Source organism: Dermochelys coriacea, chromosome 3 (assembly GCF_009764565.3).
Source record: "Dermochelys coriacea isolate rDerCor1 chromosome 3, rDerCor1.pri.v4, whole genome shotgun sequence".
Taxonomy (NCBI): Eukaryota; Metazoa; Chordata; order Testudines; family Dermochelyidae; genus Dermochelys; species Dermochelys coriacea.
The window spans coordinates 139,210,134-139,236,409 of NC_050070.1; the positions used below are offsets into that span (position 1 = coordinate 139,210,134).

The 26,276-nt window shown below is 39.9% G+C and overlaps 1 protein-coding gene across 3 annotated transcripts in view; it reads left to right on the top strand.

Moving 5' to 3' along the window:
- Positions 1–26,276, top strand: part of CHRM3 (cholinergic receptor muscarinic 3) — a 501,021-nt gene that overhangs the window by 280,716 nt on the left and 194,029 nt on the right. For 2 of the 3 annotated variants that reach the window (XM_038398023.2, XM_043511419.1), the window contains exon 3: positions 4,212–4,318. In XM_038398023.2, the coding sequence (XP_038253951.1) occupies positions 4,296–4,318 (23 nt within the window). In that variant the 5' untranslated portion in view covers positions 4,212–4,295. Of the gene's footprint in view, positions 1–4,211; positions 4,319–26,276 lie in introns of those variants that run through there. The other variant, XM_043511420.1, reaches the window with a different exon arrangement.

Sequence of the window (26,276 nt, forward strand, 5' to 3'; positions counted from 1 at the left end):
CAGAGGTATCAAAATGTTATCAATGTTGTTATCTTTATTGTATGACTAAAGGGGAGCAGAACTGTGCAGAGCTAGTCCTCATTGAGGGGTCACCCTCAGTTGAAAGGGACTCGCTAAGCCGGGGCTTGAATGCCAGACTCTGTGAAAGTAAGAGGGGTGGGAAGAGGTATCCTAGCCAGGAGGAGTGGATTCTCCCTCAGGGTCCCTTACCTGGTCTAACCTGTTCCTCCACACTGTTAAAAGATTGAGCTAAATAGGCTCCATTAGGAGACCTTTGTTATTTTAAGTCCTCAAAAGAGCTGACAATCACTTGTGGTGGGACAGGGTTTCTGCAGAGCCTAAGAGCTGAAAATCACTAAGAGCTGTGTGGAAGCCCAAGAGACTGACCTGCAGAGGTCACAGCAGAGAGGCAGATGGCAGAAGGTGACCGGCAAGCGAAATGAGCAGCTGACAAGGCAGCGAGCAGAATGAGCATCTGGCAAAGTGATGAGCAGCAGAATGAGCACCTGGCTAAGCAGCCAGCCAGAGCAAGTGCTCAGATGGCAGAGCAAGCAAGCTTCCTTCTTCCTTGGGTGGGAGGTGAACTCACATAGATGAAAAGACCAAAATCCACCATCAAACACGTGCAGAGACCCTGTGGGGCTTATCCACCCTTATCTAGCACAACTGAGAGTGAGTCTGAAGAGGAGGACACTACCATGGAGTATCCTAGAATGGATACTAGATTACTGACTCCACCAGCTTTACCCAGTGAGAGCTCCACTTCTTCAGCTCTAAACCCCATGTCAGAAGCATTATAATTCACTGACCTACAGTAGTGTATAAAGCTAGTCTGATAATGAACAAATGTATTCCTGATTAATTACTTAATAAACTAATGAAGGATAAATTGTTGCAATAAAATTCTGTTCTTCAATATTTTACCCACTTTAATTATTATGATCATTTAATCTTTTCAGTGACTAAAAAAAATAATTCTTAATTAAGCACTTTTGTAACAATATCCAAGGTACGTCCAGAAATGTGATTTGTCTAGTGACACAAAATATTTTCTTTGCTATACAGACAATGTAAATACTTAATAGCATTTTCCATCAAGCCATGTAAACACCCCTTTGCCTGACTTGCGCTGTATAAGTTCAGATGAAGAATTAATGTTCCACCTGATGAATTTCCATCATAGTCTTTTGGTTATCATTATGTGTAATATCAGTTTAATATCTGCAATGTTGTCTATTTCCAGGAAGGTATACAAAATAAATAAATAAATAATAGTTTGGCACATCTTAGAAAGGTTATTGTTTTAATAGCAAGATGAATTAGCATAGTGCAGATGTTATGCCAAGAGCTGTCTGCATAACTGATTTTTCACTGGCAGCTCTGGGAAAAATAAATCAGATTGACCCCCACATTTTTTTTTTTCAATTTCAGTGAATCAAAACATTTTGCTTTTATTTCGAGTGCTTTAATGTTTGTTAACTAAAACTGAAGGGAATTTTGAAACAAGAAGCAATTTTGAATCAAAGAATTTAAATGTTTCACTTCAAAAATCTCTAAATGAAGCATTTAGACTTTGGGTTCTTTTCTTTTAGTTTTAGTCACAAACAATTTGGTGAACCAGAAATGAAACTGTGAAAGGTTTCTGTGTCACCAAACCTTAATTTTTTTTACTGGAAAAAAATTGCTGCTGAAAAATTTTGCGCAGCTCTTGTTACATCAAGTTATCAGCATCAGGGCTTGAATTCAGGGCTCCAAATATATGAGCCTCAACTCTCTTAGCTGGGGCTGTAGCAGCCTCATGAATATCTATATATGGCCTAGCCATTGTGGAACAGAGTGCCACACCAAATGAGTGTGGGTTACACTGGCAGGTGTGAGATCCATGAACTCTCCTCACCCTCACCATGTTTTACTTACGTTCTTCTGTCAGCTCAGCTGCAGCTTTTGTGCACAGTTCACTCAAATCTCTCAAACTGAGCAGCAGTGAGATGGATGCTGTGTTTGGATGCTAGACCTTCAAAGAATAAACATCTGGCTGCTTCAGCGAGTGGAGCAGGCCATTCAGTAGGTGTTATATTTCCATCTGAGTATTGAATTAATGCTAAAGTTGTGTTTAAAAGTGCCTACTGAAAGTTCTCTCATGAAATGACATGTAAAATTGACGTCCAGACTATTAGTTATCAGTGATTACACAGTACTCTTTGCATGTGAGGGAATATACATTCTGGCTTCCTGGTTAAATTCCATTTTATATAATTCCATTCTCTTTCCTTAAAATTACCACTTCTGTTTTAATTGGATAAGGGTGTTCATCTTCATTCCCATCCCTAAAATATTACACTGCTTTGCAGTGCATGGTTAAACAGGAACTGCATTCCCTCCCAAAAGATGCTAGGTTTGACTGGTAGGTGAAGAGATTCCTGAGATTAGTTTATGTATTAGTTTAAGTTCTGTATGATGGGAGCTGCTACTGGCATAATCAGTAAATGTGGGACATTATTAACTTCTTCCTCCACAAAGGAAGAGCAGATTGTAATCTCAATCACTGTGCTGTAATTCTTCAGTAACTCTTCCACAGAAGGAAAGGAGTACTTGTGGCACCTTAGAGACTAACAAATTTATTTGAGCATAAGCTTTCGTGAGCTACAGCTTATGCTCAAATAAATTTGTTAGTCTCTAAGGTGCCACAAGTACTCCTTCTCTTTTTGCGAATACAGACTAACACGGCTGCTACTCTGAAATCTTCCACAGAAGCTGATTGTCCAATAAACCCAGTGATCTCTCTGTTGTCTGACTTTCCCCGTATTGCAACAATAAGCACTGAGTTCTGTTGCTGTGCCAAAGGGGTGGGGGAAGAGGCAGTGAGCCAGCACACAGAGCATCTGATTGGAATCATATTTCTGTGGAAAAGTTACAGACGGGGTTATTGAAATCTTAGCCTGCAATGCTGTGTGATAGATGAGATAATGATGACACCTGATTCCAATTTGTACTAATTATACATTATAAAATGGAAGGTGTTAGCCAGTGGGTATTCCTGCTGGTTAACAACTTACTTCATGGATTTTCCTCTTTGTCAGTGGAGATCTATATATATTATATATCTGAGTGTTTTTAAATTTTTGTTGTTGTTTCAATTTTATAAAGAGAGATGAAACTAGATACTTCTGTAAGATATAATGCATGGAGTTCATTGCTTTCTTTCATTTGAGATGTGAAAATTCATAATAAACCCCAGCTTTTCTAAGCAGCAAGTTCCAAAGGCAGTGAAGCGTGGTTTGGAGGAAGAGCCAGAGTTGGGAGTTTAAATTCTATCTGTGGCTCTGCCACTTAGTCAGCGTGGGGTTCTGGGCATGCAACTTCACCTCTCCGTGCCTCTGTAGGAAGGTGGTCTTGTGCTTAAGACTGTCTTGGCCAAGTAAATGAATCTTTCTCAATTCTCCAGCAGTAAAATGGGGATAATATTTTTCTGTCTCAAACGGTGTTTTGAGGATAGATACATTAACATTTATGATGTGCACAAAGTATTCTGGTGGTTGTGATCTAGATCATTTCACCAGCTGTAAAATGGGGACACTTTCTTGCGTGCCCCACAGGGCCATTGTAAGTATTTGTTAGCAAATGTTCCTAGCACACTTCAAACACGTAGCTGTAGACCTGATTCTGATCTATTTCACACCAGTGTAAAGCAGGAGTAATCAATGTACTAGACTGTCATCTGGGACTGATATGCACTGGTACAGGTTAAAACAATATGAAGACTCACTCTATACTTGGGCCATAGCCAATGGCCTGTTAGAGCAACCAGAAATCATACAGAGACGCTTTGGGACACTCACTTCTCCGGGGTATATCCCATGCGCCAGCTGCAGGCAGCTGGAGACTGAGGCGTATGCTGGCAATACTCTGGTAGCTCTTTGTGACCCAAGGACCTTACCATGCTGCGATTGGGTAAACCAACTTTAGAACAACTTTGTGTTAGTGGATTAGCTCAAAGCTGTCTTTAAACACTAGAGAATCTAGCTCAATGGATGCCTCTGGTATAAAACTGTTGACAGCGATATCAGAATCAGGCGCATAAACTGCTATGTAAGCGCTAAGTATTAGTAGGGTTAGCTTTAGCATCATAGCCTAAACTTCACCTATGCTGTTGTTTTCTGCATCTGGTGTGTATTTTATTAATTTCCCCTCTGTTTCTGTTTTGTTTTCAGCCTATGTGCTGACACAGTACTGGTTTTGTATCCAAAAGAAGAGTTCCCAGAACTGCACAGTGCCTGATCCAAACAAACACTTTGATGTTCCTAGCTGGACTACGTAGGTAAAAAACTCAAAATATGTGTATTCATTTTATTTGATTTTCAGTAAACAAATGATTGTCCAGAAAAGATTGTTTGTTATGAGAAGTAAGGCTCATTTGGAATCCATGGGAACATTTGATCATCCACCCTAACTTTGAGACAGGTGGCCTTACCACATAGTATTATGGATGTCATCTTGAATACATACTTGCATGTCCCTCTGGGCCTCCTGTCAAATCTTCTCTGAGAAGAGCAAAGTACAATGGTAATGTTGATAAGTGGGGGAAAGTTTATTGTAGAAAATTCCTCCGTTGTATTCTACTAATTAATTTTGAACTTTTGTGTAAGCCTTGCTACAGCACTTTACAGGGTTAATTTATAATGCCTCCTCTAAATTCAATTAAATCTTAGAGTTTAGCCCCATAGTTCACTCACAGGACTTCCCCGCAGCAGAGTTGATTTGATTGTTTAGGTCAGAAGTAGAGTGAGGTTAAAAATATAGGAGATTTTGGCCCTGATGCATCCAGTTCATTTCAGTAAGGGTTTCCCCATGCAGTTACCCTTCCCAATTGGGAGCCTTAATCTGGTGTACCTTCAGCAAGTCAACTCCTAGTGTTGCAAATATAGACAAAAAACTGAGTTGTCCTGAATAAATTGGAGCAGTATGTCTTAGCATATTTTCTTTGCTTTTTTTCCCCAAGATGTATCTTTCTTTCTGTGTCAGTAGGAGGAACATTTAAATCTCATCTGGCTACTAAGGTGAACCTGAATTGCAGAATTCATGTCTATGTTTTTGGTATTTTCTGTTATTGAACATGGCTTTCTGTAAAACTTACCCTTTGATAATGCTGATACTGTGGAACTGTGCTATGTGACAAATATAGCAGTGTCTTAAAAGCCTGTATGCACACACACACACACACACACACACACTTTTTTTACATGTAAAAAGGCTCCTCCCTCACATACCTGCATTGAGAACTGCAGCACTGATAATACACTATGACTATTTTGTGAAATGTGTAAGATTCTAGCCACTACATTCAGTTTGGAGAAAGCATCTGATCAAGCTGTAGCATGAAAGCATGTTGATGGCACATCAACTAAACCTTGTGGTTTCAACACTAGCAATAAGCTGCTGAAATGAATCTTGAAGCAAGGCTTACCCCTTGCTTCCACATCTTGAAATTAGGGTATGCTATCTTGCATACAGTAGCATAGCTGGCATCCCTAAAATTACAATTTACAAAGCTGCTCAAAATTATATCGATCTATTCACCAGTTAGCGAGGTTTTTTTCTTATATATAAAGCTTCAGCAGCAGTGGCAACTATATTATGTGTGTTTATATACATACATGCATTCCTTTATCTTTCTTTTAATTTATTCACTGATCCATATCAGTTGTTCTGTGTGGATATCCTTTTTAAATTGCATTTAAATTTATTAATGTAATTACATTTACATTTTTCCTTTTAATGGCTAGACCATTTGCCACCAATCATAAAGGGTCAGGCTTTCCTTCTGAGTGAGGGGAGGCTCAGATTGTCTCTTGATATCCACAAGCCTCTTATTGACCTTAATAATAGCTGGGCAGGACAGTGATCTCAGAGGAAGGTGGGCATGCAGGGAATTTGAAAAAAGAACAAATCTGCCTTGCCTCTGGATTTCAATGACCTCACTTTCATGTGTGTGTGGTTTAAAAAATATGATGCCTAGGTTCAGAGAACTGTGACTGAACTTGTTCTGAACTGTGAACATTTTCAGTGTAAAGAGAAGGTTATAGATGCAAGCTGCAGCTGAATGTATATAACACATTTCTGTTAGCTTCATGCAACTCACATCTCTCTCTCTTTCTCTGCCAGATCACTATGAAGACAGTAGAGAAACCCAAATCAAAGCAAAATGTAAAGGTTTAAGGCATGAAATATGTAGTCCAGTTAGTAGAGATGTACAAGTCAACAAATCTTTCAGAAAGTCAGAAGCAAGTAATAATTTTTCTGACTGCAACTTAGATAAAAAGCAAATACCATTAGTGCAAAATAATGGAAAATGTATTGCTTTTAATGGATTACATGTATAAGGAAATAATGAAATAATGTGTTGTACTTCTTACAAAAGTGCAATATGTCAAACAGAATTTGTCAGCTCACCAGCACTCATTACATTAAGTAAACGCAAGATAAACAGAATCATTTGATACACACAGAGTTTAATCAGTTATACCATTTCGTATGTCTGAATCTCAAATTCTCTCCAAGTTTAGATGTAATGATTATTAAGACATTTTCAGTTTGCCTTATCACAAATACTGGCTATACTTTAGTAGCTTTGGATGGATCTGTTAAGGTTTATTGTACATAATATCAATATCTATTACAAACAAGTAAAAGGAAGAATAACCAAAGTGATGTCATTCTTATGAATCCCTGAGCTCATAGACTTTAAGGTCAGAAGGGACCATAATGATCATCTAGTCTGACCTCCTGCACAATGCAGGCCACAGAATCTCACCCACCCACTCCTGTAACAAACCCCGGACCTATGTCTGAGCTATTGAGGTCCTCAACTCGTGGTTTAAAGACTTCAAGGTACAGAGACTCCTCCAGCAAGTGACCCGTGCCCCATGCTGCAGAGGGAGGCGAAAAACTCCCAGGGCCTCTTCCAATCTGCCCTGCAGAAAAATTCCTTACCGACCCCAAATATGGAGATCAGCTGAACCCTGAGCATGTGGACAAGACTCACCAGCCAGACAAAAGAATTCTCTGTAGTAACTCAGTAGTAACTCTGTAGTAACTCAGATCTTTTGCCCCCACTGCTCCCCTTGGAAGGCTATTCCAGAACTTCACTCCTCTGACGGTTAGAAACCTTTGTCTAATTTCAAGTCTAAACTTCCTGATGGACAGTTTATATCCATTTGTTCTTTTGTCCACATGGTACTGAGCTTTAATAATTCATCTCCCTCTCCGGTATTTATCCCTCTGATAAATTTATAGAGAGCAATCGTACCTCCCCTTAGCCTTCTTTTGGTTAGGCTAAACAGGCCAGGCTCTTTGAGTCACCTTTCATAAGACAGGTTTTCCATTCCTCGGATCATCCTAGTAGCCCTTCTCTGTACCTGTTCCAGTTTGAATTCATCCTTCATAAAAACAGGAGACCAGAACTGCACACAATATTCCAGATGAGGTCTCACCAGTGCCTTGTATAACTGTACTAAAACCTCCTTATCTCTACTGCAAATACCGCCCCTGATTCATCCCAAGACCTCATTAGCTTTTTTCACAGCCATATCACATTGGCAGCTCATAATCATCCTATGATCAACCAATACTCTGAGGTCCTTCTCCTCCTCTGTTACTTTCAAGTGATGCATCCCCAGTTTATAACAAAAATTCTTGTTGTTAATCCCTAAATTCATGACCTTGCACTTTTCACTATTAAATTTCCTCCTATTACTATTGCTCCAATTTACAAGGTCATCCAGATCTTCCTGTATGATATCCCATCCCTCTCTCTGTTTTGTGTGGCAAATTGCTACCACTACTATGATGGGTCTCATGCTTTCTCTTCGGGGGGGGGGAGAATTCAGGGCACACTTTCTTGCCCCTGAACTTGGGTATTAACTGCCCCACTAGTGTCCAAGAGGAGGGGAGTGGAGAGGGAGGGACCCCGGCCCATCCTCTACTCCAAGTCCCAGCCCAGGTGCCCTAGGGATAGAAGTAACCCACTAGAACTAGCAGTTCCTTCCCCTGGGCTACTTCCCTCTCTTGCCCTTCACTTTGTGGCGCTTCCTGCCCTCCTTCTGCACAAACCAGGTGTCCCTTTACCTAGAGTCTTGGTCTTCTTAGCCCACTGCAGCACTTCTCCAAACTGCTCTCTGCTCCAGCACCAATCCACTCTGTTTCAACTCCTCCAAACTGCTCTCTGCTTCAACACCAATCCACTCTGTTTCAACTCCTCCCCTTTTCTGATTGAAGGGGGGGGTTATCATGTGACTGGCTTCAGGTGCTTTAATTAATTTATGGCAAACTTTCTTCCCTCTACAGGGAATACGGCTCCCTTCTAATACTCTCCTGCTGCCCTCTGGCCATGCTGTATCACAATTGGCAATACCTCCCAGCAAATTTTATTAGCACATTCCTACTTTTTGTGCCAAGATCAGTAATAAAAAGACTAAATACAATTAGTCCCAAAAGCGATCCCTGAGGAACTTCACTAGTAACCTTCTTCCAGCCTGACAGTTCACCTTTCAGTGTGACCTCTTGTAGTTTCCCCTTTAACCAGTTCCTTATCCACCTTTTAATTTTCATATTGGTCCCCATCTTTTCCTATTTAACTAATAATTCCCCATGTGGAACCATATCAAATGCCTTTCTGAAATCAAGGTAAATTAGATCCACTGCATTTCCTTTATCTAAAAAATCTGTTACCTTCTCAAAGAAGGAGATCAGATTGGTTTGGCATGATCTACCTTTTGTAAAACCATGTTGTATTTTGTCCCATGTACCATTGATCTTAATGTCCTTAACTACTTTCTCCTTCAAATTTTTTTCCAAGACCTTGCATACTACAGATGTCAAACTAACAGGCCTGTAGTTACCCGGATCTAGGGAGGGGCTGCACAGAGAAGGACCAGAGCGAAGTTATATCCTTAGAAAGTTGGTCACACATTCATGTTAATTTTTTTAAAAGTGTTTTAATACTTTTAATATTTATTTGTACAATTAATTTTGTTCAATATAGCATAAAATATCTTTGTTTTTCTTTTTCAAATACATTTAAAATCCATCTATCGAGAATTCTATAAGTCAGTGAGGCAACATAATTTTTTTTTCTCCTGGTGGTTTTGCTCATCAACAACTAATACATTTTATGGGGGTTTAATAATAGGTTAGGCCATATAAGTTTACAGTGTTAAGGAGGAATTATCCAATTTATATTATAATGTAATTTGTATATACGATTATTATGAGTTTACACTGTTATTTGTTGCAGTGAAAGTAGCTGTTTGTTGGGCCAAATCCTATAGGACATAATTGTTGTTTTTTGGTAAGTCCTTACTTGGGCAAAACTCCCATTTGCCTTCATTTGAGTAGGAACATCAGAACTGGAACCATTATGTTTGCATGTCTAGACTGGAGTATAAAGATGGTGTCCCATCTGGGATATTAAGGAAACTACTGTGCTTGATAAAGATGATGCTTGACTTGAAATTAATTTCCTTTGGATATGTAACCGTCTTTGATTATTTAATTTGGTTCAGGCAGAAGCTATCATTAGGTGAGGTGTTCAGAGAACTGGGATGTGACTTTATAAGAAACTAATTAAGATGATGATGTATGTTTTGGGGTAAAATAACACAAAGTAGTAATTGTAATTATTATGGAACATCTTGAGACAGATGTACTTTTTGTGGTATCCATACATTGGTATTCTAAAGTGATTTGTGGCCGGCATCATCTGTTCAGGTAAATAATGAAAATGTTGATACATTTGAATTTAAGTAGGCAGAACACATTACCCTCAACTGGAATTTTCCCAAAGCAGTGTTTTAACATCCTTTTTCTTATTCAGTGTATCACTGAATCTTAAATGATTGGAACTAGTACCTAGGTTTCCATTAAATCGGAAAAACAGCAGTTTTAGCAACACAGTCAACCCTGTTCTATTCAGTTGCATAGGTTCAGTATTTGGAAAGAAGAGTACCGCCTTTTTCAATTATAATTTCAACTTCCTGTAGCTCTTTTGAAAGTTTTGAATTCATGTACTAATACTGCTTAACCTGTGAGGACTGACTACTTCACAGGAGAAAGTGGTATTTTAGATATAGGCTGCAGGAACACCATAATTTCCATAACTACATCAAAGGAAGTACCTTATAAATAAAATAGGTTTTCCTTGGGAGTTACAATACCATTTCCTTTATAATTTAAATCATCTAAAGTTAAATAAAATAGTTCAGAGAGCCCCCCCCCCTCCCCTGGTATAACACTTCATTTAAGTTCTAACACTATACTATATTTCTATTAATTGGAAGCATTTTGCTATCTATTTAATCATTTATATTTAATTTTGCCAATAATTTAAAAATATGTTCATTGCATTAAAGCTCTTTTTTAAAACATGTTTCTTTTTTATCCAGTGCATTGTTACAGCTCAATTTGCCTGCCATTCTCCTTTTATTGTCTTATTCTTAGTATTATTTAAAGCCTTAAATAAAATTAATACTCTTGTATCAGAAAAGACTGCCCATTGCCCTGTCTTTCCTCATCATAAATATTCTGGTTTATGGGACTGGAATTTTGGACCATGCCAATACATAACCTCAAGAGGACAGAAGGACAGGCTTTTTTTCTTTTTTTGGTTGAGAGCTCTTTACTCTCTCATTCCAGCTATTCCAAAATTCACATATTGCTCTTTTCAGGGTAAAGTAATACTTGTGCAAAGTACACTAATAATGCTCATCCAGGAATCACATTAAAACCCTGGAGTAAGCATTGCTATCCCCATTTTACAGATGGTAACACTAAGGCAAAAAAAAGATGTAAGGTAAGTCTGCACAACAGCTGAGAGGTTGTTGTGCAGGACAGACACACTAAAAATAACATTGTGGCTGCAGCGTCAAGAGTAATGGCTCGTGCTAGCCTCCTGAGTTTGGCTGGATTGTATTCAGGCAATGTAGCCCAAGCTGCTGTCCATGTTGCCAGAGCCACGCTGCTATTTTTAGCGTGCTAGCTCGAGCAGAGCTAGTGCCTGTATATCTGCCCCCACTGGGAATCACACCTCCTAGCTCCTGTGCAGACATTACCTCAGTTAAGTAAGCTGCTGATGTTCATGAGATGAATGATAGAGGTGATTTCCAGATCCCAGTTTTAATCACCACACATATCTCCCTCCCTTAAGGATTTGTTATTTTTTTAAACTGGACATGATTTGCCTGCAAAAAAAAAAAAGGTAGAATGAAGTGTGAATTCCGCTCTGCTTTCTGATGCAGAACCTTCAAAGAGTAACAAACCTAGGAAGAATCTAGGAAGATAACGTTAATACACTTCAGGCTTTTGTAGTGAGAAAATTTTGGTACTCCTTGGTAAGAATCATAGAATCATAGAATATCAGGGTTGGAAGGGACCCCAGAAGGTCATCTAGTCCAACCCCCTGCTCAAAGCAGGACCAAGTCCCAGTTAAATCATCCCAGCCAGGGCTTTGTCAAGCCTGACCTTAAAAACCTCTAAGGAAGGAGATTCTACCACCTCCCTAGGTAACGCATTCCAGTGTTTCACCACCCTCTTAGTGAAAAAGTTTTTCCTAATATCCAATCTAAACCTCCCCCATTGCAACTTGAGACCATTACTCCTCGTTCTGTCATCTGCTACCATTGAGAACAGTCTAGAGCCATCCTCTTTGAAACCCCCTTTCAGGTAGTTGAAAGCAGCTATCAAATCCCCCCTCATTCTTCTCTTCTGCAGACTAAACAATCCCAGCTCCCTCAGCCTCTCCTCATAAGTCATGTGCTCTAGACCCCTAATCATTTTCGTTGCCCTTCGTTGTACTCTTTCCAATTTATCCACATCCTTCCTGTAGTGTGGGGCCCAAAACTGGACACAGTACTCCAGATGAGGCCTCACCAGTGTCGAATAGAGGGGAACGATCACGTCCCTCGATCTGCTCGCTATGCCCCTACTTATACATCCCAAAATGCCATTGGCCTTCTTGGCAACAAGGGCACACTGCTGACTCATATCCAGCTTCTCGTCCACTGTCACCCCTAGGTCCTTTTCCGCAGAACTGCTGCCGAGCCATTCGGTCCCTAGTCTGTAGCGGTGCATTGGATTCTTCCATCCTAAGTGCAGGACCCTGCACTTATCCTTATTGAACCTCATTAGATTTCTTTTGGCCCAATCCTCCAATTTGTCTAGGTCCTTCTGTATCCTATCCCTCCCCTCCAGCGTATCTACCACTCCTCCCAGTTTAGTATCATCCGCAAATTTGCTGAGAGTGCAATCCACACCATCCTCCAGATCATTTATGATGTAACAACGTTTTAAAAAGTCTCCTCCCTGCCTCTTTTTTTTCCCTATTGCAAGAGGCTGTGACAGAATAACCCCAAATAGGTTGTGATTCTTCATAGCATGGAAGGTAATTAATTTATAATATCGAACCTTGTGTAATATTCACAGCATTGCAATATGGCTATGTTTGGAGATAATCTAAGCATGTGAAATGCTCACAGAAGCTGAAACAGCTTGTATAATAGAAGCTGAACAATCCCATGTCCATGACCTATTCCCACTCCAGAGTCAGCTAAATCATTCACTAACCCCAAATCAATCCCCTTTCATGTTTTAAAAAAGCTGTTGGTTTGGTCTGAGGGGTACTATTATGTTTGTTTCAATGAATAATTAGTTAATCCATTTCCATGTAGGGGAAAATCTCTGCAACACAATATTCAGCACTATTGAAATCTAACACAGACCAATACAGCCACATTTTCCTCTCACACTGCTATATAATTTTATTATAAATGCCAGTGTTAAGGCCAATACTAGTGTTAGTGCCAACAAGGAATGGTGTCACAGCTTGTCAGCATTATGTAAATTAAATCACTTTGGCTCTTAGACCCCCCCCCACTGAAATACATTCACTATTTGGAATGCACACAATGTTTTACTTCACTTAGCCATTAACAGATCTAATTGACACCAAACACATTGACACAGGTTTGTACATCAAAAGAACATCTCTTCCTAAGAAAAAAAAACAAGACACCTTTTAAACATTCCTATGTGTTGGTGATTATTATGGATAGGGAGTGACCATTGTGTTTATGCCAAATCGCTTCCATTTTGTAGGTCCCCTATAATTTTGGAGAATTGATTTGTCCTGGAAATCGTTATTTTAGCACTGAAGGGAAAGGGGAATATTTTTGCATAAACAGACAGACAGGTTGGGGGAAATGGGCAGAGCAAATAAGAGAGATTTGGGGGTTGGAGTGAGGATGGGGGGGAAGAGTCAGAGAGAAAGGTAAATGGAGGAAAACAGGGAAGAGAGAATCAATTGAAAAGAGAGAGGGATTGAAAAGAGAGAGGGAAATTCTGGGTGGGAGTGATAAGGCACTAGAAGGAGACCAGAAATAGTGGGGAAAGAGTGGAAGGAAAATAATCTCTAAACAAGGAAAGGAGGTAAGGGCAAGTCAAAATTCCAGGGAGAGAAGATATAACTTGGGAAGGGGAAATAGAGGGTGATGATTCCTTGTGATAGTGCCAAAGAGGGAAACAGGCCTGCCCCTTGCTCCCCCTTCAAAACATCTTTTAGCCTTGCCAGAAACCCCCAGAGTGGGTAGGCAGGCAGGTCATCATGCTTATTCCCTAAAAGAGGATAACAGGTAGGGGAAGCTAGGGTTTGTTAATAGGATGGGCTGGTTTTGTAATTGAGGATCCTGGTGGTTTTCATAAATATGTATGCGATTCAGAACACCTCCTTTCTGGGGAAGGAGGTGGACAAGTAAACCTGGATTTGTGGTGAGGCCGAGAGATGGCTTCACTCTTTGGTTATGTCTACATTTGAGGTGGGAGGTGTGATTTCCAGCTTGCACAAAATACCCACACTAGCACTGCTCAAGCTAGCAAGCTAAAAATAGGAGTGTAATCTTGATTACCTATTTGGGCAGTTAGACTGGGCCACTGTCCATGCTACCCTGGCTAAAGAGAGATTTTTAGAGCTCTAGCTCCAGTACAGCTAGTGTGCATGCTCCCAGCTGCAGTGTAGAAAATACTTAGCCCTGGTCTACACTATGAGTTTAGGACTAAGTTAGCAGCGTTAGATCAATTTAACCCTTCACCCGTCCACACAATGGAAGCATAAATGAGATGGTGACAGTAATATTCAAAAGTTGTTTCCTTTTTTCCAAGTATTTTAGCTTTGTAAATGATGGGATAGGTAGAGAGTAGTTATCAGTGGTTTGCTATCAAGCTGGTAGGACATATCTAGTGGGCATCAATGTTGTCTAAACAAATTCATTGTCTCTCTGATCTAATCTGGCAAATTGAAGTTATTTTAATTCACTTAAAGTCTATGGGCAGACATGTTGATTTTCAAACTTCGTTGGCTTTTTTAGAGACTGAACAGGTTTTTTTCATCAATACATTTTTATAAAAATATTTAATGTACACCAACCCACATTACATGTTCAGAAACCTAATACATCTAAATAATAGATTAAATCCTTCTGAAAATGAACAATTAATGTACATCTAAATGTTAGTTTTGTGCCTTCCAACTCTCTTAAATTCCCCCATATTTCAAGATAAAATCTATTCATGGTGCAAACTCATTAAAAGGATAATGAAAAATAGTAATAATAATATCCTTGATTCAATAAAAGGTATATGGCTTCCAGACCATGGAATCTCATGTTAGGTTGAGGAAGCATTTAAAAAACCAAATTAGACATATTTTCTATTGATTCAAACCCTAAGAGTTTTATGAGACAAGAAAGAGGATTTAGTTATGGAGGCCTAAAATAAATAATTCTGTTTTCAATTTATATTCCAAGCATTTCATTAAGGCTTAAATAAATCTTTATATAGCTCTGTTGTATATCATTGAAAACACTTCCTTTCACTTCTTGTTTCTTAATATTTTTCTAGTCTTCAATTTGTCCTCATTTTTCTACTTTTCAAAAACTGCACTTCTTCATGTGAAGAGTAGACCTTATGTGATTAAATCACAAAGGGAATAGACTCTGTATAATGAGATATATACTACTATGGTGAATGGAAATCGTTAACAGTGCTTTGCTGCTGTTGTCGTGATTATGTTCAAACTTAAGCAAAAATGACAATCGATTACCCAATAAGATCAAAGCATAACTAATTCTAATGGTATAACCTCCGTCCCCCCTCCACTCCTCTTTGCTCCCCAATATTTTATAGGTTAATAAAGCAGGAAGACTGTTTCCATCTTGTATCTTGGTGAGGGCACTGTTGTTTGCACAGAGAGGCAAGGGAGAAGGGCAGATATCCTTTCCTCTAGGTAGCTTCTACTTCATGGGTTTCTCCATCGCCTTTATAATCCGCCCTATATCAGCCATGTGTTAAGTGGGAACTAGGATTCTCCTTCTAATCTCTTATTTACTGGGATTTCAGAAGTGTCTTGATACCTTGTTGCAGTGATATAATCGCAGGCTCTTGTTGAACTGTTTCTATAGTAGTAATCTGAGATGTATCTTATTTATCAGGTTACATCCTGCCACTTCTTCTTTTCCAAAGGTACCATCCTTGGTGCCCTCTTCCATTTCCACACACTTTCCTTGAACCATTCCATAAGTCTTCCTCTTCTTCAAATCCCTTTTCAAGAGCTTGCTGTGATGTCTACAAGAAGCTAACCAAGTAGTAATGAATTGGTTGAAGATGAGTTCAGGCGTATGTGGTTCATATTTATTTAACCACAACAAAGGATATATTTAATATACATGTGAAATGCATCTAATGCTTAATTAATTAATGTGTATATTTTTAACCATATCCCTTTTCTTCAGTTATAGATTATGAGCTCTTTGAGGCAGGAACTGTCTTCTTAGCTGGAAAGATAGTGACTGGCATATTGTGGCTGCTTCCTGGATACAAATATGAATAACAGTTGAGGTGTCAGTTCTGCTGCAGACATTAATGAATGGTTTAAAAACTAGAGAAATTGGAGGACACATAGAAATGGACTAGACAAAGACACTACATGTATTTTTCCTTGTTTTTTTCTTCCTTTTATTTATATATGGTTTTAAACTTTCTAACTAGAACCATAAATATCAGGCTTCCATTATTCACTATTGATAATCCTTAAAGAGCAGAAAAAATTACATAGCATGGAGCTACTTTCCCAACTTTTTAGACATGTTCTCTTATTGGGCCTTAATACTAAAGAAGTCCCCAGTCATTTTTTAATGTACATGCCTGACACTTACCGAGATGGCCACCATCAGTTTCACTGACACTGATAGAAAGATAAAGGTCATGTTTTCACATCGCTTTAAAATTGTTCATTAATGTGTTCATTTCACGGGGCACATATTACAAAGTTAATTCTTCAGTATCAGGTTCACAGGGATGATCCTGGGAGACGCTGAGCCCCCTCATACTCCGTTGGCTTCAGTAGGAGATGAAGGTAAATCAGCACTTCTCAGGATCAGACCCAGAATTATTGTGAATGCTGTGTTAAGAAAATTATTTTCATAAGACTGAAAAAGGTTAGAGAAGATTATTTCAATGTTCAGAGCAATTTGAATTCCACTTTTCTGAAATAGTACAGAGTTACATTCTGAACAACAAATTACTTAACTGAGAATACTGAACAGGTGCAATTCATAGTTTCAGAACAGATTAAATGGGGCAAATTTGGTCCTGATATATGTTCATCCAAATCCACTGATGTCATGTGAGCAAGAGAATCATAGAATCATAGAATCATAGAATATCAGGGTTGGAAGGGACCCCAGAAGGTCATCTAGTCCAACCCCCTGCTCAAAGCAGGACCAAGTCCCAGTTAAATCATCCCAGCCAGGGCTTTGTCAAGCCTGACCTTAAAAACCTCTAAGGAAGGAGATTCTACCACCTCCCTAGGTAACGCATTCCAGTGTTTCACCACCCTCTTAGTGAAAAAGTTTTTCCTAATATCCAATCTAAACCTCCCCCATTGCAACTTGAGACCATTACTCCTCGTTCTGTCATCTGCTACCATTGAGAACAGTCTAGAGCCATCCTCTTTGAAACCCCCTTTCAGGTAGTTGAAAGCAGCTATCAAATCCCCCCTCATTCTTCTCTTCTGCAGACTAAACAATCCCAGCTCCCTCAGCCTCTCCTCATAAGTCATGTGCTCTAGACCCCTAATCATTTTCGTTGCCCTTCGTTGTACTCTTTCCAATTTATCCACATCCTTCCTGTAGTGTGGGGCCCAAAACTGGACACAGTACTCCAGATGAGGCCTCACCAGTGTCGAATAGAGGGGAACGATCACGTCCCTCGATCTGCTCGCTATGCCCCTACTTATACATCCCAAAATGCCATTGGCCTTCTTGGCAACAAGGGCACACTGCTGACTCATATCCAGCTTCTCGTCCACTGTCACCCCTAGGTCCTTTTCCGCAGAACTGCTGCCGAGCCATTCGGTCCCTAGTCTGTAGCGGTGCATTGGATTCTTCCATCCTAAGTGCAGGACCCTGCACTTATCCTTATTGAACCTCATTAGATTTCTTTTGGCCCAATCCTCCAATTTGTCTAGGTCCTTCTGTATCCTATCCCTCCCCTCCAGCGTATCTACCACTCCTCCCAGTTTAGTATCATCCGCAAATTTGCTGAGAGTGCAATCCACACCATCCTCCAGATCATTTATGAAGATATTGAACAAAACGGGCCCCAGGACCGACCCCTGGGGCACTCCACTTGACACCGGCTGCCAACTAGACATGGAGCCATTGATCACTACCCGTTGAGCCCGACAATCTAGCCAGCTTTCTACCCACCTTATAGTGCATTCATCCAGCCCATACTTCCTTAACTTGCTGACAAGAATGCTGTGGGAGACCGTGTCAAAAGCTTTGCTAAAGTCAAGAAACAATACATCCACTGCTTTCCCTTCATCCACAGAACCAGTAATCTCATCATAAAAGGCGATTAGATTAGTCAGGCATGACCTTCCCTTGGTGAATCCATGCTGACTGTTCCTGATCACTTTCCTCTCCTCTAAGTGCTTCAGGATTGATTCTTTGAGGACCTGCTCCATGATTTTTCCAGGGACTGAGGTGAGGCTGACTGGCCTGTAGTTCCCAGGATCCTCCTTCTTCCCTTTTTTAAAGATGGGCACTACATTAGCCTTTTTCCAGTCATCCGGGACTTCCCCCGTTCGCCACGAGTTTTCAAAGATAATGGCCAAGGGCTCTGCAATCACAGCCGCCAATTCCTTCAGCACTCTCGGATGCAATTCGTCCGGCCCCATGGACTTGTGCACGTCCAGCTTTTCTAAATAGTCCCTAACCACCTCTATCTCTACAGAGGGCTGGCCATCTCTTCCCCATTTTGTGTTGCCCAGCACAGCAGTCTGGGAGCTGACCTTGTTAGTGAAAACAGAGGCAAAAAAAGCATTGAGTACATTAGCTTTTTCCACATCCTCTGTCACTAGCTTGCCTCCCTCATTCAGTAAGGGGCCCACACTTTCCTTGGCTTTCTTCTTGTTGCCAACATACCTGAAGAAACCCTTCTTGTTACTCTTGACATCTCTTGCTAGCTGCAGCTCCAGGTGCGATTTGGCCCTCCTGATATCTTTCCTACATGCCCGAGCAATATTTTTATACTCTTCCCTGGTCATATGTCCAACCTTCCACTTCTTGTAAGCTTCTTTTTTATGTTTAAGATCCGCTAGGATTTCACCATTAAGCCAAGCTGGTCGCCTGCCATATTTACTATTCTTTCGACTCATCGGGATGGTTTGTCCCTGTAACCTCAACAGGGATTCCTTGAAATACAGCCAGCTCTCCTGGACTCCCTTCCCTTTCATGTTAGTCCCCCAGGGGATCCTGGCCATCTGTTCCCTGAGGGAGTCAAAGTCTGCTTTCCTGAAGTCCAGGGTCCGTATCCTGCTGCTTACCTTTCTTCCCTGCGTCAGGATCCTGAACTCAACCAACTCATGGTCACTGCCTCCCAGATTCCCATCCACTTTTGCTTCCCCCACTAATTCTACCCGGTTTGTGAGCAGCAGGTCAAGAAAAGCGCTCCCCCTAGTTGGCTCCCCTAGCACTTGCACCAGGAAATTGTCCCCTACGCTTTCCAAAAACTTCCTGGATTGTCTATGCACCGCTGTATTGCTCTCCCAGCAGATATCAGGAAAATTAAAGTCACCCATGAGAATCAGGGCATGCGATCTAGTAGCTTCCGTGAGTTGCCGGAAGAAAGCCTCATCCACCTCATCCCCCTGGTCCGGTGGTCTATAGCAGACTCCCACCATGACATCATTCTTGTTGCACACACTTCTAAACTTAATCCAGAGACACTCAGGTTTTTCCACAGTTTCGTACCGGAGCTCTGAGCAGTCATACTGCTCCCTTACATACAGTGCTACTCCCCCACCTTTTTGCCAATACATTTGCCAATAGAAGAGTTTTGCCAATACATTTGCTTTCATCTGTAATCAGTTTTATCTTCAGTGCCTTCATGTTTAACACTGACTTGTGGTTTGTGAAGCATTAGCTATTAATAAGGGTATAATTATCTCTATGGAGCAAATTCCTTCCCTCTGACTTGAACCATGACTGCTAGGGCCATTTTATACAGCTGATAGAGAAAACTATGTTAAAAGATTAATACCAATGGAAGGAGAGAAATGATTCATGCACGGATATGTAAAACTAACCGTTTTCTATGTTTGTTTCATTTCACTCAGCCCCTCCATGAAGTTAATGAAAACAATTTCAAAATGCTTTGGAACTAGCTTCAGGATTTTTTTTTAACTTTCAATGGTACGAGACATAACATTGGATAAGTTGGTTGGGAAGTAAACCGAAACAAAATAAAATAGTCACCAAGAAACTCTTGAAGATTTAGAAATCAAACAGCTTTAAGAAATACTTCAGCAAACTAATGAGTGACATCCTTTGGACATTCATATGAATATTCATAATTATTATTGGAATTACTCACTGCCAATTCATTTGAAAATGAACAGGTTTTAAAAACTAGAGTTTAGGAGCTTCTCCTTAGAATAGATTTAAGTTAAGTCAGCCCAGAAGCTAGATGGCAATATTATTCTCTACCATGCAGAGTCCTATTGTTGATTCCTTGGTAGGTACTTAGGGTAAGAACCTAAGAATAGCCATATTGAGTCAAACCAAAGATCCATCTAGCCCAGTATCCTGTCTTCCAACAGTGGCAAATGCCAAGTGTGTCAGAGGGAATGAACAGAGCAGGTAATTATTGGGTGATCGATCCCCTGTTGTCCACTCCCAGCTTCTGGCAATCAGAGGCTAGGGACACACAGACCATGGGGTTGCATCCCTGACCATCTTAGCTAATAGCTACTGATGGACCTATCTCCAGGACCTTATATAATTCTGTTTTGAGTCCCATTATACTTTTGGCCTTCAAAACATCATCTGGCTAAAGTTCTATACATTGAGTGTGTTGTGTGAAGAAGTACTTCCTTTTGTTTGCTTTAAACCTGCTTCTTGTTAATTTCATTGGATGGCCTCTGGTTCTTGTGTATGTGAAGGAATGAATAAACAGTTCCTTATTCATTTTCTCCACACCATTCATGATTTTATTGACCTCTATCATATCCCCCTTAGTTGTTTATTTTCCAAGCTGAAAAGTCCCCGTCTTTCCCATTGCTCCTGATATGGAAGATGTTCCATATCCCTAATCATTTTTGTTACCCTTCTTTGCATCTTTTCCAGTTCTAAAATAGCATTTTTGAGATGGGGCGACCAGAACTGCAGGTGGTATTCAAGGTGTGGGTGTAGGGTGACCAGATGTCCTGATTGTATAGGGACATACAATCCCGATTTTGGGGTCTTTTTCTTATATAGGTTCTTATAACACCCCCCACCCCCTGTCCCGTTTTTTCACATTTGCTCTCTGATCACTCTATGTGGGTGTACTGTGGATTTATATAGAGGCAATATGCTATTTTCTGTCTTGTTATCTATCTCTTTTCTAATGTTTCCTAACATTCTGTTAGCTTTAACACCATTTTAAAACCACCTCCTCTGGCTATATATCCCTCTGAGGCATTGCTTTAAAAAAATCATATATCAACTGACTGCACTTCTATGAATCAGTGTGGTTGCTCCGTCTTTCAGTGAGAGAAGCTGGAGGACCGTGAGCAGAGTATTTGCCAAAGAATGCAAACTCAGTTTGACATTGGTTTCCACTTGTTCTGTCCTTTTAGGTCTAAGATATTTGAGGCATAAATAATTATACAGCTTTGAACTTCTGCTAGTACTTCCAATCCAAGGAACTTGAAACATCAGTATATGTATTTCTCATATATCAGATTCAGAAATTCCCCGCTGGCTGATATTAAAGTGACAGAGTTTTTATTTTGGGGAGTTGGGAGATGGTGGAGAGTGTGTGTTTGTTTGTGTGTGTGTGTGTGTGTGGGAAGGGATTCATTTGACCTCAGGGCTTAAAATTAAAGGATTAAAATATTCCATTTTTCCAATACACTAATGAGCATAAAAATGGTAATATAGAAAAATCAGTGAGTCCCCACTTCTGTTGTGTTATAAACTTAATATTATAAATGCTCATATTTTGAAACAGATGTACATCTTTAATGTATAAAACCAATAAAATTCTTTTCAAAATATCCTAAGCTATAATATCACCTTGAAGAACTCAATTTAAAGAGAGCACCATACATCAATGACTCAGACAAGAATTCTACAAAAGGTGACATTATGAAGATTATATTCATTTAAAGTATGACTTCTTAGCACAGATAATCATTATTTTTGTTAGAATATACAACCTCACAGATGTCATGGGTGCAGAGGTTGCTATACCACAGAGTTTTACATTGTATGAAATTTTCCATCTAATACTGATAAGATTTCATTATTTCACTTGAATCATTGTATAGTAAAAACTAAGAAGGTTTTTGAACAGCAGTTGGGAAGAAAACCCGCTGAACAAATACTATACTTTAGGCTGCTTTCTGATTTTTACACATGGATTCAGTTATTCAAAATGTATCTCACATGTTCTGTTTTATACACTATCTACTGTCATAGGACATGAAACAGGAAAACAATAAAGCACATGCTTAAGCTTTTAATCCAGGCTTTAGCATGTGATAATAGGAATGCTTTCCTGAATCATGTCCATAATCCTTAATTCTGATCTATTAAGCAATAAAGTTCACAAAAGAAATATTTTGAAAATACTTCTGTATGTTTTTTATGGAAGAAAGAACTAGGACACTTGTCAGATGTTATTTTATTCTGTTTGAGGTAATCTATTTGCACCGTTTGCCAGAACTGGAAATGGGTGACGGGATGGATCACTTGGTGATTACCTGTTCTGTTCATTCCCTCTGGGGTGCCTGGCACTGGCCACTGTCGGAAGACAGGATAGTGGGCTAAATGAACCATTGGTCTGACCCAGTATGGCCTTTCTTATTTTCTATTGCACTCATCACAGTAGTAGCTCGGCACCATCCAGTAGTGCATTAAGCACTACACACAAGTAGCATCTGTCATGCGTTATTTCTCCTCCGTGTGGAGAGGATGAGAGAAGTGGGAATAGTGGAGTGTTTTGGTAGGAATTTGTGTTAAATATACACGTTGTTATGTGTGGATATTAGAGAAGGCATGGTTAAAGAAATTAGCCTTCTGTGTGGAACGGAAGGTGGTGAGGTTTGTGGTAGTCATTAGTTCCTGGGGAGTTTCATAGATTCATAGATACTAAGGTCAGAAGGGACCATTCTGATCATCTAGTCCGACCTCCTGCACAGTGCAGGCCACAGAATCTCACCCACCCACTCCTACGAAAAACCTCACCTATGTCTGAGCTATTGAAATCCTCAAATCATGGTTTAAAGACTTCAAGGAGCAGAGAATCCTCCAGCAAGTGATCCATGCCCCATGCTACAGAGGAAGGCGAAAAACCTCCAGGGCCTCTCCAATCTGCCCTGGAGGAAAATTCCTTCCCGACCCCAAATATGGCAATCAGCTAAACCCTGAGCATATGGGCAAGATTCACCAGCCAGATACCCAGGAAAGAATTTTCTATAGTAACTCAGATCCCATCCATCTAATATCCCATCTCAGGGAATTAGTCCTATTTACCTATTTACGTATTTACCTATTTCCCCTGAATATTTAAAGATCAATTACTTACCAAAATCACATTATCCCATCATACCATCTCCTCCATAAACTTATCGAGTAGAATCTTAAAACCATATAGATCTTTTCCCCCACTGCTTCCGTTGGAAGGCTATTCCAAAACTTCACTCCTCTGATGGTTAGAAACCTTTGTCTAATTTCAAGTCTAAACTTCCTGGTGGCCAGTTTATACCCATTTGTTTTTGTGTCCACATTGGTGCTGAGCTTAAATAATTCCTCTCCCTCTCCTGTATTTATCCCTTTGTTATATTTATAGAGAGCAATCATATCTCCCCTCAACCTTCTTTTAGTTAGGCTAAAGAAGCCAAGCTCCTTAAGTCTCATTTCATAAGACAAGTTTTCCATTCCTCGGATCATCCTAGTAGCCCTTCTCTGTACCTGCTCCAGTTTGAATTCATCCTTTTTAAACATGGGAGACCAGAACTGCACACAGTATTCTAGGTGAGGTCTCACCAGTGCCTTGTATAATGGTACTAAAACCTCCTTATCCCTACTGGAAATGCCTCTCCTGATGCATCCCAAAACCGCATTAGCTTTTTTCACAGCTATATCACATTGGCAGCTCATAGTCATCCTATGATCAACCAATATTCCAAGGTCCTTCTCCTCTTCCGTTACTTCTAATTCATGTGTCCCCAACTTATAACTAAAATTCTTGTTATTAATCCCTAAATGCATAACCTTACACTTCTCACTATTAAATTTAATCCTATTACTATTACTCCAGTTTACAAGGTCATCCAGATCCTCCTGTATAATATCCCGATCCTTCTCTGAATTGGCAATACTTCCCAGCTTTATATCATCTGCAAACTTTATTAGCACACTCCCACTTTTTGTGCCAAGGTCAGTAATAAAAAGATTAAATAAGATTGGTCCCAGAACCGATCCCTGAGGAACTCAACTGGTAACCTCCCTCCAACCTGACAGTTCGCCTTTCAGTAGGACCCGTTGCAGTCTCCCCTTTAACCAATTCCTTATCCACCTTTTGATGTTCATATTGATCCCCATCTTCTCCAATTTAACTAATAATTCCCCATGTGGCATGGTATCCAACGCCTTACTGAAATATAGGTAAATTATATCCGCTGCGTTTCCTTTATCTAAAAAATCTGTTACTTTTTCAAAAAAGGAGATTAGGTTGGTTTGGCACGATCTACCTTTTGTAAAACCATGTTGTATTTTGTCCCATTTACCATTGACTTCAATGTCCTTAACTAATTTCTTCTTCAAAATTTTTTTCAGGACTTTGCATACTACAGATGTCAAACTAACAGGCCTGTAGTTACCCGGATCACTTTTTTTTCCTTTCTTAAAAATAGGAACTATATTAGCAATTCTCCAATCATTCGGTACTACTCCTGAGTTTACAGATTCATTAAAAATTTTTGCTAATGGGCTTGCAATTTCAGATGCCAATTCCTTTAATATTCTTGGATGAAGATTATCTGGGCCCCCCGATTTAGTCCCATTAAGCTGTTTCAGTTTCGCTTCTACCTCAGATATGGTAATATCTACCTCCATATCCTCACTCCCATTTGTCATGCTACCATTATCCCTAAGATCCTCTTTAGCCTTATTAAAGACTGAGGCAAAGTATTTGTTTAGATATTGGGCCATGCCTAGATTATCTTTAACCTCCACTCCATCCTCAGTGTTTAGCGGCCCCACTTCTTTCTTAGTTTTCTTCTTATTTATATGGCTATAGAACCTTTTACTATTGGTTTTAATTCCCTTTGCAAGGTCCAACTCTACTCGACTTTTAGCCTGTCTCTCTTGATCCCTACGTGTTCTGACCTCAATTAGGTAGCTTTCCTTGCTGATCCCTCCCATTTTCCACTCCCTGCATGCTTTCTGCTTCTTCTTAATCACCTCTCTAAGATGCTTGCTCATCCAGCTTGGTCTACAACTCCTTCCTATGAATTTTTTCCCCTTTCTTGGGATACAGGCTTCCGATAGCTTCTGCAGCTTTGATTTAAAGTAATCCCAGGCCTCCTCTACCTTTAGATCCATAAATTCTTCAGTCCAATCCACTTCCCTAACTAATTTCCTTAATTTTTGAAATTCAGCCCTTTTGAAATCAAAAACTCTAGTTGCAGATTTATTTTTGTTAATCCTTCCGTTCAGTTTGAACTGAATTAGCTCATGATCACTTGAGCCAAGATTCTTCCCTACAACCATTTCTTCTATGAGGTCCTCGCTACTCACCAAAATTAAATCTAAAATGGCACCCCCTCTAGTCGGTTCAGCAACTACTTGATGAAGGAATCCATCAGCTATCGCATCTAGGAAAATCTGAGCCCTATTATTATTACTAACACTGGTCCTCCAATCTATATCTGGGAAGTTAAAGTCTCCCATGATCACGCAGTTTCCATTAGTATTTACTTGATTAAAAACATTAAAAAGGGCTCTATCCATATCCAAATTAGATCCCAGAGGTCTATAGCACACCCCAAGCACTATCGTAGGAGAGGCTTTTCAAGTTATCTTCCCCAATGTAATTTTTGCCCAGACAGACTCTATCTTATCCATTGCATCGCTTCTTACTTCTTTACATTCTACCTCATCATTGATATACAATGCTACTCCACCACCTTTACCTTTGTTTCTGTCTTTCCTAAACAGCACATACCCTACAATATCTGTAGTCCAGTCATGACTACTATTCCACCATGTTTCTGTTATCCCTATAATATCTGGTTTCACTTCCTGCACCAGTAGCTCTAGTTCCTCCATTTTGTTACCTAGGCTGCTCACATTGGTGTACAAACATCTTAATTTTTGCTGTTTGGCCTCGCTCACATTTTGTACCCTATTAGGCACAGTCATTCTACAGCCAGTATAACCTATTAAACTAGTATCCACACCGGCCTCACTACTTATATACATTCTCCTACCCAAGGCTGTATCCTTTCTTACTTCGTCTTCTTCCCTCTCAATGCTAAAATCTGGCATGGAGATTACCTGGACATCTCCCAACCATCTCCCCCAAATTCCTACTTTAAAGCTCTCTTTAGCAGTTGATCCTTGATCCTAGAAGTCTATTTCCTTCCCTACTCAGATGAAGTCCATCATGAGAGAACTGTC